Source organism: Trematomus bernacchii, unplaced genomic scaffold, assembly GCF_902827165.1.
Source record: "Trematomus bernacchii unplaced genomic scaffold, fTreBer1.1, whole genome shotgun sequence".
Lineage (NCBI taxonomy): Eukaryota > Metazoa > Chordata > Actinopteri > Perciformes > Nototheniidae > Trematomus > Trematomus bernacchii.
The window spans coordinates 3,161,469-3,181,474 of NW_022987839.1; the positions used below are offsets into that span (position 1 = coordinate 3,161,469).

Below are 20,006 nucleotides of genomic sequence, written 5' to 3' on the forward strand. Positions count from 1 at the left end.
CTTTTTGGATTAGAGCTGCCCCCACAACACAGAGATGAGAAATAGAAGTTTACCCTAAAGTTTTGACTTTTTGAATCATACAATTTCTTTATAATTGTGATATAAAACCGATGATAATAATAAAGGGATTTGTTTGAGTAATGACACAGCATTAACTTGGCATAACAATGTCAATATGAACATTTATCAGTTTGTCATTTAAATTGGGGACACACTAATAGGTTCAATGAGTGATTTAGTGACTCTCTGTAACAATGTCAACACTGAACAGTTAGCTTACAACAGATCAAAGAAAGACAACAAGTGTGCAGCAATATGACAATCAGTTATTACTGAAAAGGGGGGGGGGGGGGGGGGGGGGGGGGGGGGGGGGGGGGAGTACACTTAAGAAGAAGCTTAAAAATCATCAAGATTTGAGACGAACATTTACTTCATGTTTTAACACAGTTTGGGGGCAATTCTTAACTCTCTGCCCACAGCTGCATCACACATCTGGGTTGAGTAACACAGGTTTAAATAAATAGTGTAGCTAAGATTGTGGATAAGACGTTAAATGTGCTTGGCAAGAGACTAAGACGTGGCCATGTTTTATACCTCTAGGGACAAAAGATTACATCTTCCTCAAATCTATGCAAAAAACTATTCCTGTTAGTACTGTAAACTGAAGTGAACTAACTTGTTCACAACAAGTCATATGTTGCTTCTCCAAGTGTAAGAGATGTAAGCAAAGGGGTGGTACATTTGCTCTAGTTTAAACAGGACAAGGATAGTTTTACCTTCACATGCTTTTACTTTTCAAAAAACACAGTCGATGCATAAGAAAGGCAGAACCAGTCAAGTGTCTTAATCTGTCAAAAATAATCTACCTTGATCATTTGTTTAATGCACATAACAAAGCAGAGTTAATCAGTGCCTCTGTCTCTGGCCAATGAGAGGTATGAGAATATTCCAGTTCGCTAACAGTCACATGTTTTCCCTCAGACAGAGTAAGTCGGAAATCTAAGGAATGTTTTCTAATGGTTTCTGGAGTTTAGCACTGATGGTTGTCTCTTTTCCAAACTGTTCTCTTGCAGTAAAACCGACAAAAGTGACATGATAACATAAGCTGTGAGGGTGTAAAGACAGACTCTCCTTGTCCTTAGTGAAACCTGCAGATAAAATGTGTCTGAGGACTTCAGTTAACACTAAGATGTGTAGTGGTCCTCTCTCTCTCTCTCTCTGGGTGTTTAGCAGGGCAGCTGTGTGTGAGTGTGAGTGTGAGTGTGTGTGTGTGTGTGTGTGTGTGTGTGTGTGTGTGTGTGTGTGTGTGTGTGTGTGTGTGTGTGTGTGTGTGTGTGAGTGTGAGTGTGAGTGTGAGTGTGAGTGTGTGTGTGTGTGTGTGTGTGTGTGTGTGTGTGTGTGTGTATGTGTGTGAGTGTGTGCGTGTGTGTGTTGTTGTGATGGTGTCGTGGGCTAGCTGAGGATGTCGGGCTGCAGGCGGACCCTCTGCAGGACGTCCTCCGGCATGCACAGAACCGGATTCACCGGCTTTATCTGCTCGTCCCCGAGAAGAGAGAGACCTGCGATTCCAAACAGAGTGTGGAAAGGATCCACCTGCAGAGAGGAGGCATGACACTTAACATTTAAGAGGAATATAATAAGCAAAAAGGAGTTGCAAACTTACTTATTTAGCCAGGCTATGTATTCAGAATGGTTTATGGACATTATTTACATCATTTTATTTACATAATTTTTTTTTTATTTCAGTCGTAACAATGTTTCTATTCTATTTTAGTATTATTTTTTCCAGTACTTTTCCCTATTATTACTATTATAATATCTTTTTGATTACATCTTCAATATGCTTATATGCACTTCTGGGTAAATTCTTAACAGGATTACGTAGGTTGTCTCTGTGCCTGAACTGTGCACAAACTAGAGTCTGATCTTATCTAAAACCCTCCAGTACTTAAGTCCATTGCCATCTACCTCAAGATCTCTTTATCTCATACCTTTTGACCGGTTCAAAATATATATATAAGATGGAGAGACAAAGGAGGGGATCATGGATGTGCAGACAGGGTTAGACGAGTTGAAACAGCAGACAGGATTTGGGGAAAACACAGGTCTTAAACGCTTCCTCTTTCCATCACAGCATGCAGGAGTTACTCATGTGTGACGGCTCACCATGTCTCCCGGTCTGTCGGCAAAGCCTCCGGTCTCCTCGTCCTGACAGGCCAGAATAAACGATCGCAGCTTGGCCTTGTCGATCCAGTGGATCCTACCAATGATTTTAAGAGATGCTAAAACCCACCACGAGTAGCACACATCCGGAAGCTGAATGACACAAAGAAAACCAGAGCGGTGTCAGTACTGTACGTGCAAGTTAATAAGATCCCAGCTTCCTTATGTTTTTGATATAAACAAATGTACATATATTATTTTATTTTACAAGTTAACGGAATTACTTTTGCTAATTTAAATGAGTAGATATGTTGCACTTGGAGCAGTCAGCAGGAACAAGGAGAAATATATGGGATTGCAGGGGCATGCAACACCGAACAGAAACTTTGGCTGTGAAAGCCCAAACTTGGTGGTCAATATGCTGCCGTCTGAGCTTTTCAAAGTTTCCCCATCTAATGAGGAGATGCCTTGTCTGTGAGATCAATTAAATACTTCGTGTGATTCATCATCAAATGTTTTGCTAATATTTGGCAAACAGTGAAGGCCACTCTCTGCTCTCTACTCAGCAGTCCACACACTCTCATCTGAGCACATACACACACTCATCTGAGCACATACACACACACACTCATCTGAGCACATACACACACATTCACAGAGCAAGTGGGGACGGAGTGGGGGAGACAGTCATTTTTTCCCCCCTCATGCTGGCATTGTTTCAAAGTTAAGGCGTGTAAGGCAAGGCAAGGCAAGGCAAGTTTATTTATATAGCACCTTTCAACACAAGGTAATTCAAAGTGCTTTACAAAAATGGAAGACATTTTAAAAATGGCATTTAAAATCAGTCATTAAAAACAAAAGATAATAAAATAAACATTAAAAGAAAAAATACATGGATAAAAGTTAAAAGTTACAGTGCAGTTTAAGATGTGAATAGTTCAATTAAAAGCAGCGGCAAAAAGAAAAGTCTTCAGCCTGGATTTAAAAGTAGTAAGAGTTGCAGCGGACCTGCAGGTTTCTGGGAGTTTGTTCCAGATATTCGGAGCATAATAACTGAACGCTGCTTCTCCATGTTTAGTTCTGACTCTGGGGACAGAAAGCTGACCAGTCCCTGAAGACCTGAGAGTTCTGGATGGTTCATAATTTAGCAGTAGGTCAGACATGTATTTTGGGCCTAAACCATTCAAAGCTTTATAAACCAGCAACAATATTTTGAAATCTATTCTTTGACACACAGGAAGCCAGTGTAAAGACTTCAGAACAGGAGTGATGTGATCCACTTTCTTAGTGTTAGTGAGGACTCGAGCAGCGGCGTTCTGAATTAGCTGCAGCTTTCTAATAGATTTTTTAGTGAGACCTGTAAAGACACCATTGCAGTAGTCGAGTCTACTGAAGATAAAAGCATGGACAAGTTTTTCCAAATCCTGCTGTGACATTAATCTTTTAATCCTAGATATGTTCTTTAGGTGATAGTAGGCTGATTTAGTAACTGTTTTAATGTGACTGTTGAAACTCAGGTCAGAGTCCATGACTACACCTAGATTTCTGGCTTTATCTGTTGTTTTGAACATTGCAGACTGAAGCTCAGCGCTAACTTTTATACGTTCTGCCTTGGCTCCAAAAACCATTACCTCAGTTTTATCTTTGTTTAATTGGAGAAAGTTCTGACACATCCAGTCATTGATTTGTTCAATGCACTTACTCAGTGTTTGAATTGGAGCATAATCTCCTGGTGAAATCATACAATGAACACATATAGCACATTTAAAGCTGTGGAGCTAAATTGTTTTGTTAGACTCAGCCATATAAGTATATAATAATGGCAGCCAGGAAATGGAAATCTCTGTTAAACTCTTCCAGTGTGAATAAACTTTTGTCCTGTGGAACTCACAACTAATCAAAAATAATTTCCAGATAGAGAAGAAATAAGAATAGGAGCAGCAGAACTACTTCAGTAATCATTCTGTCCTGATTTAGTTAAGGTTAAACAATGACAAGAAGCCCCTTGATTTCCCCGCACATCCTCTGGAGAGCACTAACCTTCTCCGGGCGTCCGTTCAGGCCTCCGGACGGCAGCTGCCTCTCGCAGAGCCACCAGCCCAGCAGGTCAGCGTTCACCTGGTGCAGCTGGCCGGTGAGCGACAGGAAGCCGGCGCAGCAGTAGATCTGACGGACAGCAGGGAAGAGACCACAGGGAGTACAGGTGAGAAGAAGTTTAACACATGTCACAGCTGAAGAGGGGTGTGAATGAAACGGCATCCGACTCCAGAGAGGACATTTCACCTGTCAGTGTGAGGGATTGACAGTCTCTCCGTTGTGATTTAATCTTCCCACAAGACCAGCCCACAGCCTCACAAATAAATAACATTTATTTAGAAACTGGCAGCTCAACACCTGTATGAGGCAAGGATTTGCTTGTACATTTCCCCATAGTTTTCCTATTCTATTCATAAAAGATGTACATTTGAACAGGGAAGGGGGGGGTGCTGAGGGGGCTGCAGCACCCCCATCTGTTGGCGGAGAGTTGTAACTGCAACGCCAAAAAGTTCACTAAACAAATCAATACAAAAGTTTTATTTTGAGTTACTATTTTTGAGTTAGCATTTTAGTGTAAGCAGTCTATAAAAAGCTTCACTATATAAGAGAAAGTGATAATGCGGGGTGCTTCTTCTGTTGCTCTGCTATAGAAAAGAAGCTCGTCACTGCAGACAAGATCAGGGATGGGGGTTTTGTGAAAGCAGGGTTTAACAACTGGCGAAAGGCAGGGGAAACATTTAGGGAGCATGAGAAGTCCCATCAACACACAGGCCGTCAACAAACTGGCAGCATTAAGACGAACACTGATGAATGCGCTGCTCTCACAAGCTGTTGCTAAAGACCAAATGACTGCATTTAATATGACGTTATTATACAGGGCCGCCCCTCCCTACACGCAGATCACGCAGAGCCCTCGCGGATGGGGCCTCATTTTGCGGAGGGAGCCTCCTCTGAAGCGCAAACTCGGCGCACCTAGTGTAGCGCGCCACAGTTTCGCCGCTGCGAGGCTCCACTAACACCGCCCCCCCCCAGCACGCCGCACCCCCAACTCTGACTGACTTCCTGCGTCCCTGCATTTGAAGTTATATCTTTTGAATTTAAGTATATTAGAGGTAAGGTAGTCATTATGGATTATGAAGTAGGTTTTTATTGAGATTTGAATTTTTAGATATGATTTGTCTTGAAAAGAAAAAGCTCCCTGGTGCATGAGCTTCAGTTCAGCTGTTGAACTGTATAATAAAGTGGAAGCTAGTCTCTCATACAGTGTCTTCTAATGGTTAGTTTTTACATGACTGCTTGATTATGGCAAAAATCATAATCTCGATTATTTGGGTCAATAACTGATATCACGATTATTAAAAACTTTTACTTTTACTTTGAAAACATCAATTTATTGGAGAAAAAAAATGTGAACAGTATGTTTTTAACAGTTGATTACCCTGAACTTTAAGTATAATTCAACTGAAAACAAAAACAAAAAATTGTTTTTATTATTATTAATAAAAAAATAATCGTTTTATTTCGATTACGATGTTTTCGTAATCGTTGCAAGCCATAATCGTAATCGCGATTAAAATACGATTAATTGAGCAGCCCTAATTTGACCTGTATGTGTGTGTTTTCCTAACCCTACAACAGATGTCAAGGATAATTGAAAAAACGACATCAGATAAACATATCAAATGTTGAACACCTTGACACACCAGTTAGAACCTTCTTCAGGTTTAAACTCTGGATGGGCTGCTTTTGTTCTAAAAGAGATGAAAGTGAAACTCAAATAGCGATTGTCTTGCATTAAAGGTGAACATGAGTGGACTCACCTGACCAGCGTGAGACTCTGAACCCGGTCTGCAGCCAAAACCCCCGTCAAAGTTCATACAGGACAGGATGAACTCCACAGCTTTGTCAACATTTATTTTGTCCATCTTGCCCTTAGAAGGAAGAGAGGACAGAGAGTCATCTTCAGATTAGAAAGAGTTACACTGTTGAGACAAGAAAAAACTGTACATGATATACGTACCAGTAACGCAAGTGTCGCAACAGCACAGAAGGAAAATCTGGTGTCTATTTCTCCTGTAACGCAAACACGGTATTTAATATTATATTTATTATTATTATATGTTTAAGTGGAATTTACGCTGCAAGCACAACACGCGTTTGAATTGTACCGGGGCTGAAACTAACCATTATTTTTATTATGAATGATCAAATGGTCTAAGAAATGTCAGAAAATACAAAAAGAAATGCATCCCAGTTTGTCAAAGTTCAAGGGGACGACTGTAAATGTCTTTCTTGTCAGACCAAGACCAAATGATAATCAGTTCAATATTATATAAAACAGGAAATATCATAATAAAGCAGCTAAAAACTGCATTTTCTGGAATTCTTGCATAAAAAAACAACTTAAACACTGTATTATTATTTTATATATAGTGGGTTCATTAATCTGTTGTTAGACTAATTGTTACAGCTCTAATTTGTACATTGTTGTTGTGATACAAGTTATTTGATGAAATGCCTATTATTTGATCCCCTTTTCTCAAATTATTGTCTGCTTTTATTTTTCATTGGAGGAGCAAATGTTTCTTGAGACATTAATCAGAGTAAGTCTGGCTCACCCCATTTGTCTCCTGCAAAGGATCCGTCTTCCTGCTGCAGCCCTTTGATGTACTCCACCACTTTGTCCACATCGAGAGCATCCACACTGTCATACAAGCACAGGATCTGAAGAAAGGAGTAAAACAGTAAATAGACTGAAAGGATTTGGGTACTGAGGCTGCTAGAGAGAGAGAAAGAGTAAGATAAATAAAATCTATAAGAAATACAATTATTGTATAGTTCTGTGTGTCCTCCAGGAACTAAATCCATTAAAACATACTTAAAATGTCTGCTTGCATCAAATTTGAATAAAGTTGAAAGTTTGAACAAAGTATACTATTTTTTCCGTTTGTTGGCAACATTTCCAACTTCTCTCATCCACAGAAGTTGATGAGAAAAACAAGAATAGGTTTAGCAATCTGTCACATTTCCTGAGGAGTCACCTGCACGGCGCTGAGGGTGTAGAGCAGGTGGGGGTCGTGTCCGATGCTGGCGCTGAGGCCTCCACACTCGTGCTGACAGGATTTGATGAAGTCTACGATCTCCGGCCGGTTCATCCGGGGCAGCTGCGCCATCAGGTCCATCACCGTCAGCCCCCAGTAGATGCCGCTCATCCGCAGGTACTCTGACAGTGTGTACTCCTGGACAAACACAAACAAACAGGAAAGATAAACAGTGCAGCAGGAATGAGTCCAAAAACCCGGGAATGAGTCAGCATTATTGCACTTATGGGTCCCTCATCTCAAAATCTATGGGATCTTTTATGGGTTTTTGGTTAAATCCCTGGTCTGTGGTAAAGACAATCTTAGGAGATTTTTTTCCAGAATGAATGTTCCTTGGATCCAAGACTAGCCTCAGCATTATTCACCGTACTTAACAATGTTGGAAGAGGTTGGTAAGGCCATTCACAGATCAAGCAAGGAAGTTGAAGTGAGAGTTTTGAATGCAGTTATTACAGTCAAAATATGTTCAGCCACTTTGGAAATATAAACGCCCAAAGGGGAAAAAATGGTGGGTCAAAACCGATGCGGAGTAAAGTCATATTATGTAGATGAATGAGTGAATATGACAAGAAGAATTGTTGACATGCTGTGGTATATCTGCACATTTGATGGTGTCTGTTTCAAAGAGTAGATCAGTTTGCTTTTAGCTGAAGGTGGGTGATTTCAACTGACCATGAAAAACATATATTGAACATTTAACAATGGCCAAAAAAGCATTGCTTAAAAAACGAATTCCTCTAAAAAGTGTCCTTCATGTGTCATATAAAGATAAAATATACTTGGGGAACATAGGACCCTGGGAACTAAAAGATACACTCTTAAAAAAACATCAATTAATCCTGCAAAATGTCCTTTTACTCACATAGTCATCCTTTTTGGAGCCGTAGGCCGCGATGTAGTCTGCATGTTTGTCCAGCAGCAGAGAGCTGGGGGCGTCAGGCTTAATGATGACATCTTTCACTTGGGTACCCTGACATTGAACACATCACCACAATACTTATCAGAATCAGAATCAAGTGTTTTACACGTTTACATAAACAAGAAATTAGCTTTGGTGTATGGTGGTGCAAACATAAACAAAGAAAATATACAAATAATAACCTAAAAAGAAACTTAAGACAATGAATATATGACATACTACAGTGTATTATATATTTTAAACATGGCACAATTTCTAAATGACCTTGTTTCAATGATATACAACCACAACCTGCGTGTCAAGCCTGAAAATGACTATATTATGGAGCGAAATTAGTGAAAATTGCAGTTGTTTTGGTATCATTGAGCTACATGCTAACTCTGATGCTAACCACTTTACTTATGTTAGCTGTTTTCACAGGTAAGCGGTCAATGTAACGCTAAAGCTGAACATAACGGAGATAAGTGGACATGTTAATGCATTTCGGCTGTATTGTTATATAAAAATAAGCTGAGTAACGATGACATTTACAACATGATAACCGGTTACCATTCTGGAGATGTTCGCATGATCAGGCTACTTCTTCTTCTTCTGTTTTCTTTTTGGTGGCTGTCAAACTGGTTAAGATGCGCATTACCGCCACCTAGTGGGGACACGGGATTATGCAGGAGAAAATCACTTGGATGCTTTTGGAATTAGATATAACAATACAAAATCCCTTTTCGTTTCACACATGTACAATGGTGTTACATGAGTGGATATTATACATTGCACATGGTGGGGTTAACTTACAGTCTTTATTGTGTGGTGGTCAGTGGTGGAAAGTAACTAAGTACATTTACTCAAGTATTTTACTTGAGTATTTTTTTGACGTGTGTACTTTACTTCAGTGCTTTCATTTTATGTTACTTTATACTCGGCTTATGAGCTTGGCTTGTGCGCAGTTCTCAGCGCAGTTGAGATTATTAGTAGAAGTAGTTTATTTGCATTAATTATATTTTAATCTTTTTGAGGCTAGTATTTGGCAGGAAATGCAGACTTATTCACCTGTAAACGCATACTGAACGACATACATGCACATTTACCATTTACCTCACTGTATAAAAAAGTAACTGTGTGGATAATAATAATAAACAGGAATTATATTTGCAAAGTACTTTGTTTCCAAAAAAATGGTTTCACTCCTGTCGGTGGGGGGGGGGGCCTCATCTCACAATGTCGCTTGGGGCCCCAAGTTGGCTGCGGAAACCTCACCTCAACCCAAACCACATGCCTGAAGTTCACATGAGATCAGACTGCAGTTGAATGCCACTCATAAAACATTCCCCTGATCTGAGGAACACAGTTTAGTGAGGAATCTAATGCTTTTAGTTTAATTTGCTGGAATCATAGACTGTATACATAAAGGGTGGGATATGAATGGGTTAAGAGGCAACGCTGCTACTCTGTGGTTAATGCGGGATATGGCATGCAGACAGATATGGTGTCAGATGATATGAATGCCAATCCTCTGTTTAACAATTCTGAGCTTTAGTTTTCTTACAGGTAACAGGGGATTTGAACCTTTTCTGTTTAACCGTAAATGGTTTGTACCTAACATGTTGAGTATATAGTGCACAATCTTAAACTCATACACTACAAATAAAATAGAATAGAATATAATTCCTGACCTGTCCGGTGGTGATTATCAGATGTGAAGCTGCTGGGAGTTTGTTCCAAGGGTGGGGCTGAAGAGCATTTACTATACATTGGAGCACCAGAGACAATCACTACACTTGATTTCTCTCCATGGGTCTGCACCGTGGAGTCCTTACATACAGAGTTAACAGTTTGAAGACAATGTATCCCAGATACTGTGTTACCTGACTGAAAGAAGTCATGAGGAAAAAGCATGGATTTTCAGTTTTTACTGCCTTGTGAATTCATTTTCAGGAGATATTTGTAAACCACCTCAGGTCTGGAAAATATACGACTGCAGGGGGTTTTCTTATTCATTAAAGAGCTGAAAAAAGACCACAGTCAAAGTGAAGTAGTCATGACCGCAGAAAGCATTGCATTTATTTGACAAAATGAGTTACTAGTTACTTTACAAATACAAATGATTAGATTAAACAAAATATGAATAAACAGTGATATATAATTATTATTATTATTATTATTATAAGATATCCAGCAGCAGTATATAAAGTAAACCTTGCTCCACTTTTAACAGCTGTGATGAACACATTAACGTAAACAAAATGAAAGAATCCAGTAATTCAATATAAGATTCTAAAATGGGACATTGGGCGCAGTAAGTACTTTTACTTTTGGTACTTTAACTATTTTTTGATGCCAATATGTCTCAGTTTATGCTGCTTTACTTCTACTCGACAGCTTTTAGTTACTAGTTAGATATAGATTAGTAGATAATTCAAATTATAAATCAGTTATTAAATACACTTTGACAGATATTTATAGGATAAGATATCCAGCAGCAGGACATACAGTTGCTCAAATTAGCTCTACATTTACTAACTGTGATAAAACACATCAATAATCATTATAGTAACTCAATATATATATATATATATATATATATATATATATATATATATATATATATATATATATATATATATATATATATACGATTCTGAAAAGGGCCATTATGCATAAGGAGTACTTTTACTTTTGGTACTTAAAGTATATTTTGATACCAATGCTTTTGTACTTTTACTTGTTACAGAGTATTTTTACCCTGTAGTATTTCTACTTTTGCTTTAGTAGAATATCTGAGTACTTCTTTCACCACTGCCACCATGAGTGTGGAGCTGTGTGCTACAAAAGCCTGAATTTAAAACAAATATTTTACAGCTGAAGACTGTTTACAAATGTAGAGCAGGTTGTAAGCGAGGCTCCGTTTGTGAATGAGGAAACAGTTCAGAGTGTCAGCGCTGCTCCTCCTCCTGGAATGAGTCAGAGTTTGATAAGCCCTCCCTCTTCTTCCTGCTCTCAGACACAGCCAGCTCCACTCTGTATTTCCTGGCTCCTCCCCTTTAGATCCACACTGAGGAGGACGGGTGTAACCAACATGTGGGTAAAGAACAAGAGCTGATAGGCCACATTCACTGCACACACCCATGCTGTTCAGATCACAGCTCACATAGTTTCAGGTTTCAGGAAGTGAAACTCAGACACTCGCTGCCAGTGAGAGGTGAAATGGCGCAGAAAGGAGTTCAGCTGGACCGGGAAACCTTCTCTTGTTCGATCTGTCTGGATCTACTGAAGGATCCGGTGACGACTTCCTGTGGACACAGCTACTGCATGAAGTGTATTAAAGGCTTCTGGGATGGAGAGGATGAGAAGAAGATCCACAGCTGCCCTCAGTGTAGGCAGAGCTTCACACCGAGGCCTGTCCTGCTGAAAAACACCATGTTAGCAGCTTTAGTGGAGGAGCTGAAGAAGACTGGACTCCAAGCTGCTCCTGCTGATCACTGCTATGCTGGAGCTGAAGATGTGGCCTGTGATGTCTGCACTGGGAGAAAACTGAGAGCCTGTAAGTCCTGTCTCGTGTGTCTGGCCTCTTATTGTGAGAAACACCTCCAGTGTCATAATGAATTTAATAATGTCTTGAAAAAACACAAGCTGGTGGAGCCCTCCAAGAAGCTCCAGGAGAACATCTGCTCTCGTCACGACGAGGTGATGAAGATGTTCTGCCGCACTGATCAGCAGTGTATCTGTTATCTCTGCTCTGTGGACGAACACAAAGGCCACGACACAGTGTCAGCTGCTGCAGAAAGGACTGAGAGGCAGAGAGAGCTGGAGGGGAGTCGACTAAACATCCAGCAGAGAATCCAGGACAGAGAGAAGGAGGTGAAGCTGCTTCAGCAGGAGGTGGAGGCCGTCAATGGCTCTGCTGATAAAGCAGTGGAGGACAGTGAGAAGATGTTCACTGAGCTGATCCGTCTCATGGAGAAAAGAAGCTCTGATGTGAAGCAGCAGGTCAGATCCCAGCAGAAGAGTGAAGTGAGTCGAGTCAAAGAGCTTCAGGAGAAGCTGGAGCAGGAGATGGCTGAGCTGAAGAGGAGAGACGCTGAGCTGAAGCTGCTGTCTCACACAGAGGATCACAACCAGTTTCTGCACAGCTACCCCTCACTGTCAGCCCTCAGTGAACCTACACACTCATCCAGCATCAACATCCGTCCTCTGAGCTACTTTGAGGACGTGACGGCGGCCCTGTCAGCAGTCAGAGACAAACTACAGGACGTCCTGAGAGAGGAATGGACAAACGTCTCACCGACTGAAGTGGATGTTTTACTGTCAGCAGCAGAGCCCACCACCAGAGCTGGGTTCTTACAATATTCACAGGAGATCACTCTGGATCCAAACACAGCACACACACTGCTGGTATTATCTGAGGGGAGCAGAAAAGCAACATGCATGGGACAACATCAGTCTTATTCTAGTCACCCAGACAGATTCACTGTATTGCCTCAGGTCCTGAGTAGAGGGAGTCTGACTGGACGTTGTTACTGGGAGGTGGAGTGGAGAGGGAGAGGAGTTTTTGTAGCAGTCGCATACAAGAATATCATCAGAGCAGGGGGTGAAAGTTTATTTGGATACAATGACAAATCTTGGTCCTTAGATTGTAACCAAAACAGTTATTCATTTCGTTACAACAATATCAAAACTCCCGTCTCAGGTCCTCAGTCCTCCAGAGTAGGAGTGTACCTGGATCACAGAGCAGGTATTCTGTCCTTCTACAGCATCTCTGAAACCATGACTCTCCTCCACAGAGTCCAGACCACATTCACTCAGCCGCTACATGCTGGAGTTTATCTTTATGGTTATGGAGACACATTTGAGTTGTGTAAACTGAAATAGCCTGAAGTCATTTGAGGAACTCTTCTACTTCTTAAACTCATTGTGTGTCCATCATTGTTGCTGAGAGCTGATTGTTCATGTCTTCACTGCACAGAGATCAGCTGTCAATCAAACATTATGGGATGTGCTTTAACATCTTCTCCTGAGTTGTTCTGTAGATGTTGGAGTTTCTTTAGGCGGCGCTCCTTCCTGTGTCTGTTTAGCCGTGGAGGCTGTCACTGCTCAGGAGGATTTCTGTTAACCTCAACTCATATTTCTCTGCATGGAAATGTAAACTTTGCTCTAAATATTTGTTGAATATCGATATTGATGTATTTGTATGTTGTTGTTTCTCTTGTAAAGCATGAGAGAGAGAAAGCACCAGAGCTTCTTTCATTGTAGATATTTTATTCTAAATGTCTTTTATTTTTGACTAAGTCTCAATGTGTTGAATGCATCAATGAAAGTTTGAAGAAGGAAATAAAACACATTCAAAGAAAAGCTAACAGGTTGAGTTTGTAATAAATTGTGTTTCTATGTTCAAGATGTGAGATGAGTGCCACATTTACATGTCTGTACAAAATAAAATGTTGGAGTTTTTCTTGTTAATAAAAGAGCTAAGAGGACACAAGTGAACATCTCAGTCTTTGTTTGTAATCTTAAAATGAATGATCTCTCCTCTCCAGTGAAGCTGCACTAAGTTGAGTTGAATTTTTAATACATGTAGTTCTTGTTTTACTGCTACGTCCCCAATAAGCTCTAGGACAAAAAAGGAGACGGTAACACACGACAACAAATAACATTGAGAGAGTCGGGGGGGAAAGTGAACACAAGTGCATTTATTTACACCAAAGAATGGAGAGGACGAAACGTCTATGGAAGAGGGTTAGGAACATGTGGAGAAATGTGAGATCTGAACTAAAGTGATATTTTTTTATGTTTCAAGATTTTAGTCAGAATATTGAGAAACAAGTCAGAATTCAGAATATTTTTAATAAATCTTTTTCTTAAGAACATTTTTTTTCTGAAAATCTCAGAATTCAGAATAAATATATTTTATTCCTTTTTTTTAATGAAATTACAGAAATCTGAGATTAAAGTTAGAAAAAAATCACTTTGGTCAGACCTCAACATGTTCTTTACTAGTGAAAGTCAGAATTCTGATAAAAAAAATATTCTTTTACAAAAGAAATTCAGATTTTCAATTTTTTTTAAAGAAAATCTCAGAAATCTGACTTTTTCTTCAAATATATTTTATTTATTTTCATGAAAACCTTCAGAATTAGTTTTCATAGATCTGAGATTTAAGTAAGAATTTTTGATTTATTACTCAAAAGAAAAAATCAGTTTTGGTCAGGTCCAAAAGATAAATCCACATGTGGTCCTAATCCTCTTCTGTATTTCAGAAAAGCAGAAAAGCATTGTTACCAGGATGAGAGAGGATGCTAGATCTGCCTGAAACTGTCTCCTGTTCAGCATCTCCTGCTTTGGCATCTTTAGAGCTTTGCAGAAATGACATCCTCTGTGATATCTGGAGCAGAGAAATCAGTATTGGGACTGATCAAATATCTTTTCAGCCAGCGATACCTGTCACGGGGCTTGGTGTGTTTATTTGGTTGGGGCTCGATGTCCACATAATCACTGACTGGGCGGCCATTGGGTTCAGATAAGAGATAAGATAAGATAGTACTTTATTGATCTCAATTTGGGACATTGTTGTGTTGCAGCAGCATAAAAGACATGGCATTGTACAATAACGATTAAAAAAGACTGGAAATAAACAAGAAAGTAGAAAATATACATGTTGACTTTACACATTAACAATGACAAAAATAAAATATAAAGCAAGTTATTATATGAACATAAGTATATGAGGGATGGATTGTTGTTGGTTTTCTTTGTCCACTTGTCCACAGGCATCTTCTTCTGCCTCTTCTTCACTCATAGCAGTGTCACTGAACTCTGATTCCATCTCAAAGTCACTTTTTGGATGGCAGCAGTGGTCGTTGGACGCGGGGGATCGCCGTTCCCCCACTTTCTTTGAAGCATGATTTTTTTTGAATAGTCTAATAAATATAAAATCATTGCCAGTGTTATCAGTTGCAAGTGTGTATTTGTTGTAATAATGATGAAAACATAATACATTTCACAATAATTATAATAAAAAATAAAAACGATTTCCTTAAAAAAGTATCCGTCCAGATTCAATATTGTTTGCAGAGCCGGCCCGAGCGTGTCGTTGTGTCCCTGAGACACTTCACCCCAAATTGCTCCTGTGGGGATTGCCCACAGTATTGAGTATGTAAGTTGCTTTGGATAAAAGCGTCCAACAAATGACATGGAATGTAATGCAAGTTATTGCAAGGTCTGCTTCACCTTAATTGTCCCCACTGCTTGGTGGCAACAGCTGTCTGTTCTCCAGTTTTTTAAGGTGGTAGCCTGTCTTCTGTGTTCATGTTTCACAGGAAAGAAATGGGAATGTATCAACCTCAGATGTTGCTCCAGCTGAAAACTATATCCAACCATATCAAATTAATAGTACCACAAAGTGGTTCTGAGACTTATTCAGAAATGTATACAAAGGGTCATCGCAAACACTGCAGCATTTTCTGCTTCTATTTCATTGCATGCTGCAGAATAGTATTATATATTGATATATAGTGCTTGTGAAGGAAGAGGGGACACATATATATGAAAACAAGAGGGACATAATATCACAAAACATATGTACTTTACCATATGTACAGTACATTTAAAAAAAAAAAAAAAGTAAGTAAGTGGCCTGGATAGTAAATCACCTTGAAATAATAATGAAATATCAGAATGCTAGAACGTCCATGACACAGAGTTCTGCTCCATTTTATTGTTTATCTTTCCTGTGGTTGGCGTCCTGGTTGCTGAGCAACTATCTTTGTCTCTATCAAAGAAACTGCGCTAGCTGTTTGTATATGCTTATTTGTTTACCAATGTAGCACTTTTGGAGATAATAAGGAGCCTTTAGAATTTCTGAAATGAATGAACGGATGAAAAGAAACACGATGTGTGTCCTTGGAGATGCTTCAGAGTCCATACCGAGTAAAAAGAGGTGGTCAATTTCATCGGAGACTATGGATCCAGATGTTCAAGGTGCCCTGCTCTATAGCGTGGTCTATAAATATATGGTGTAATATAATATAATATGTAATATATGGTGGTTAAAGTCCGTAGGTTTTGGTGTGCAACACTCCATGTCATTTTCACTTTACATTCAGAAAACTTATTATTATTAGCCACATGCTAACTGCTAACTGCTGACTGGATATGAAGGATTTTCAGAATAAAAGCTTGGCATTGAGATTTCCTGAGAACTTCCGGGTTTTTTCACAATAAAACAGCTTTTAAACTGACGATATGTTTTAGACTAAATTATGCTATTAAACATTGATTTTAATTTCTAACACAACCCTGAAGACAGAGACGCCCTCTCTGGCACCCTTTCAATGTCCTCATTCACACGTTTGATGATACGTGGTGTGTACTACAGATGGCCAGACTGCCCTCGATGGGGGAGGGGGAATAGCGTCTCCTCTACTGTGGCAGGATATAAAGTTGGAATTTGGAGTACAGTTTTAAGAGGACAACTCGAGACTCAGAGCGTCTCACCAGAATGTTCTAATTAATAGCTGGCAACTACAGATTAAAAAGGTTTTTATATTGGCATTACCAATATTTCAAACAAATAATTACTTTGAAATGTATTGGCCACTTAGTACTCAACAATACTATCACTGGTTTATCAACGAAAGCCTATGCTAAAGTGAACAATTATCACATCGACCGACCTTGTTGTGCGGGTGTGGTAGGCCAAGATCTCCGGACTTCAAGTATATATTCCCGAAGGTCCTGAAGTAAAATATCAGCTGTAGGGACGTTAATTAGCCTGCCCCGTGACCACTCGAGGCTCCTTTCCATGGTTTCTAACCTGCCAGTAAACGGTTTGGTGAAATAGGGGAGAAGACAGAATTTGTAAGTGTGAAAGATCTCACACAACCTCAGTTTAGGTTACATGCAAAAACAAACTACATTCCTTTGTGTTGGTACTGGTAGTAGTGATAGGCTTGGCCCTTACCTCGTTACTGTGGATTGTAACACAGCATGACCGGCATCATCTGTTTGGAGAAGTCTTGTGCAGTAATTTATTGTCCTTTTGCAACGCAAGATGAAGTTTCTCGTGGACATTTTTCCGGCTTCTGAATCTGCTTCTTCTTCGATGATACTGCCATCCGTATGTCTTACCTTTATATACAGTCTATGGTCTTACCTTAAACTGCCCCGCCCATTTGTTTAGCTTCCGGTTCGAACACATGTTCTTCTTGTTCTTCTTCTTTGGTGTTTATTGGCGGTTGACGTTGAATAAACAGAAGGCTGCTTTTGTGGAGGAAGTTACAGCGCTACGTACAGGCTCGGCATATGTACTGCAGCTTTTTCCAGCGGTATCCATAAATCTCTTAATTTTGCCCTCAAAGTGCACCAGATTGATGCATTTAACTTCAATATAAAGAAAAACATCTTCTGTTGTAACAACAATAACATTATAAATAGTAACATAGCTGAACATGGTATTGCACATTTAGCTTTCAGTGTTACTGACCTGAGATGTTTTTATTACATGAATTAAGGTGACTGAGGCTTTTTAACATAGACTTGGGAAATGCAGATTGTCTGAGACAACTTGGCACTAAGAGTACTGATATGTCTACCATTTCTTTTCTGAGTGTAATATCTGCATTTTCTCTGACCCAGACAAAACTGACCCAAGATACCTGTACATAGTGGAAAGTGAAATTGACATTGTCAAATTTAATAAAAATACAAAATAATGTATCTGTGTACATGTTTTACTGTACTGTGATCTGCATGCACTTATCAAACATTTAATTAAAGAATGGTGATATACACAGTATATGCTGTGATGCAGCGGGAGGAGGAAAACACACACTTCAAGTCAGATCATCACCCTTAGCTATTTTAATTACCTCTCAAACTACCTAAACTAGTTATAAATGTTTATTGATATATCTACCATTTCTTTTATGAGGGTAATATCTGCCTTTTCTCTTTTGGTTTGAATTGGAGAAGGGCAATGGTTATCGATGGTGCTTTTAAAGCCTATTGTATACTAACTGTGTGATTTATATTGCTTTTCAAATGCATATAGGCCACCCATTTACACTGCTCTTCCCGTCAAGAATATGAATAGAACTTAGTTAGATCACTTTACATTTCTGCGAATGAATTTTTAATCACAGACGTCTCCCCGTCCCGAAAATAATAAATAAAATAAAAAGAGGAAACAATTTTCAAGTTCAGTTTTCATCGTTTTATTTAAAACAACTGACATAACTGACATAACTGACACCATAGGCCTATCTGCTGCGGAAACCAGGACGAGCTATAAAAAGATAAAATAAAGATAAAAATGTTCCTCTCGCTCTGAGGAAACTGCCCTGGTGGGTTCATCAGGTGTGGCCGCCGACCCTGGAGTGACCACTGGCACTGGAATGACTGGTGGCAATGATGTTTTTATTTATTTATTCATTTATTTAACAGGGACAGTGCACATTAATGAACATTTCTGTAAATGTGCCAGAGTTAGCCAAGAGGCTATTTTTCATCTGTAGTCCCTGGACAGATTTTAAAAGTCAATCTAAAACACATTTCATTTTAAACAAGTAAATACAATACATTTAAAACATGCAACATACATTACTGGGATACTTAAATAAAACAATTTAAAATACAGAACATTAAAACAAAACAAATAAAACAAAACAAAAGAACATGTTAAAACACAGGCAGTGGGTTGTAAGGAGCAGAATATTTGGTTGGCAGAGCTGATTCCTCACTAACCATATTTTGAGTTTTGATTTAAATAAAGTGAATGTGGACTGGTCTCTGATTGGAGATGGGATTGAGTTCCATTGCTGAGCAACTTTAACAGAAAATGAAGACTGACTGAAATAATCTCCTCTCTCTGCACCTCTTGTTACCCTAGTTGCACTTGTGCGTATGTTAATAAACTGTCTAAGAGGAGGTGAGGTAAGGCCGTTTATTTTAAGGCCAGTATTTTGAGTGCTTGTTTGTACAATGACTCCAGTGGTTTTAATGTTGTTGTACTGGCATGTGACCAGGTCGTTAAACAGTAGGTGATGTGTGAGAGAACCACAGAGTGTGTGTCAGAGATGCCTCAATTGACATGTAATCTCTGGTGAACCTAAAATTCGACAGACTGACTGTTGGTGTTGAGATGTTTTTATTACATGAATTAAGGTGACTGAGGCTTTTTAACATAGACAAGCAGATAGTGGATAGATTTAGTTTGAAAGATATAACTCTGGAGTCCACCCACACAGTGCAGTGTCAAAGTGCGCATATTTTACATATTTAATCATATATTTTCGAATATAAGGGGTAGAAATATGATTCAGATAACCGCATAAATATGTGGTTACATTTTCAATGTATATTGTCTTGTATAAATTAAGTTATACTCTCCAAGGCATGTTTATGTTAAACAGTGTATATCATTACAAACAGCAGAGGGCAGTATAGGACACGGAAAGGCCTCTGCGCCGTAAAGTAAGTGTTGTTATTATGTGTCTGCCGCAGACTTGGCATTCTGGCTAGAAAGGCAGCAACGTTCCCTCTGCTTCATTCATATCTCCTGTTCAACAGGTTAGTAGTGTGTACAAATATGATGTCATATTTCGATCTAAGAAGTGTGTTTGAAACTGTTCTTTATGTGTAGTTTAATGTCATTTTGTGAGCTAGTGAGCTCCACTACAGTAGCTAATGGCGTCCGCTAGCTTCTTTAGCACAGGCTATCGCTCCCTGAATAATGTAGGGCTAAAACCACTATGTTACTAGGTGTATGACTCCCGTGCACTAGTTTGGCTTACATT

At 39.3% G+C, this 20,006-nt stretch overlaps 2 protein-coding genes across 5 annotated transcripts in view; one reads left to right on the forward strand and one right to left on the reverse strand.

Moving 5' to 3' along the window:
- Positions 1–1,364: 1,364 nt before the first annotated feature.
- Positions 1,365–20,006, reverse strand: part of rabggtb (Rab geranylgeranyltransferase subunit beta) — a 35,794-nt gene continuing 17,152 nt past the window's right edge. The window contains exons 1-9 of one of the 3 annotated variants that reach the window (XM_034152858.1): positions 8,770–8,826; positions 8,164–8,271; positions 7,242–7,439; positions 6,819–6,924; positions 6,221–6,273; positions 6,021–6,131; positions 4,204–4,329; positions 2,167–2,316; positions 1,365–1,593 (exon numbers count right to left, since the gene is read on the reverse strand). In XM_034152858.1, the coding sequence (XP_034008749.1) occupies positions 1,453–1,593; positions 2,167–2,316; positions 4,204–4,329; positions 6,021–6,131; positions 6,221–6,273; positions 6,819–6,924; positions 7,242–7,439; positions 8,164–8,271; positions 8,770–8,772 (996 nt within the window). In that variant the 5' untranslated portion in view covers positions 8,773–8,826 and the 3' untranslated portion in view covers positions 1,365–1,452. Of the gene's footprint in view, positions 1,594–2,166; positions 2,317–4,203; positions 4,330–6,020; positions 6,132–6,220; positions 6,274–6,818; positions 6,925–7,241; positions 7,440–8,163; positions 8,272–8,769; positions 8,827–20,006 lie in introns of those variants that run through there. The other 2 variants (XM_034152859.1, XM_034152857.1) reach the window with 2 other exon arrangements.
- Positions 9,628–13,194, forward strand: LOC117500143 (tripartite motif-containing protein 16-like). Of its 2 annotated transcripts, XM_034152849.1 has the most exons (2): positions 9,628–9,753; positions 11,417–13,194. In XM_034152849.1, the coding sequence occupies exons 1-2, from the start codon at positions 9,720–9,722 to the stop codon at positions 13,084–13,086; spliced, it is 1,704 nt and encodes a 567-aa protein (XP_034008740.1). In that variant the 5' UTR covers positions 9,628–9,719; the 3' UTR covers positions 13,087–13,194. The 2 variants fall into 2 exon arrangements, with proteins under 2 accessions (XP_034008740.1, XP_034008741.1); XM_034152850.1 differs by lacking the exon at positions 9,628–9,753 and having other exon boundaries at positions 11,407–13,194.

Excerpts from the sequence above, each read along its gene's own strand:
- LOC117500143 (XM_034152849.1), top strand. The coding sequence starts at position 9,720 with ATGCCAATCCTCTGTTTAACAATTCTGAGCTTTA. Across the intron at positions 9,754-11,416 it reads TTTAACAATTCTGAGCTTTA|GTGAAATGGCGCAGAAAGGA; the intron begins GTTTTCTTACAG and ends TGCCAGTGAGAG.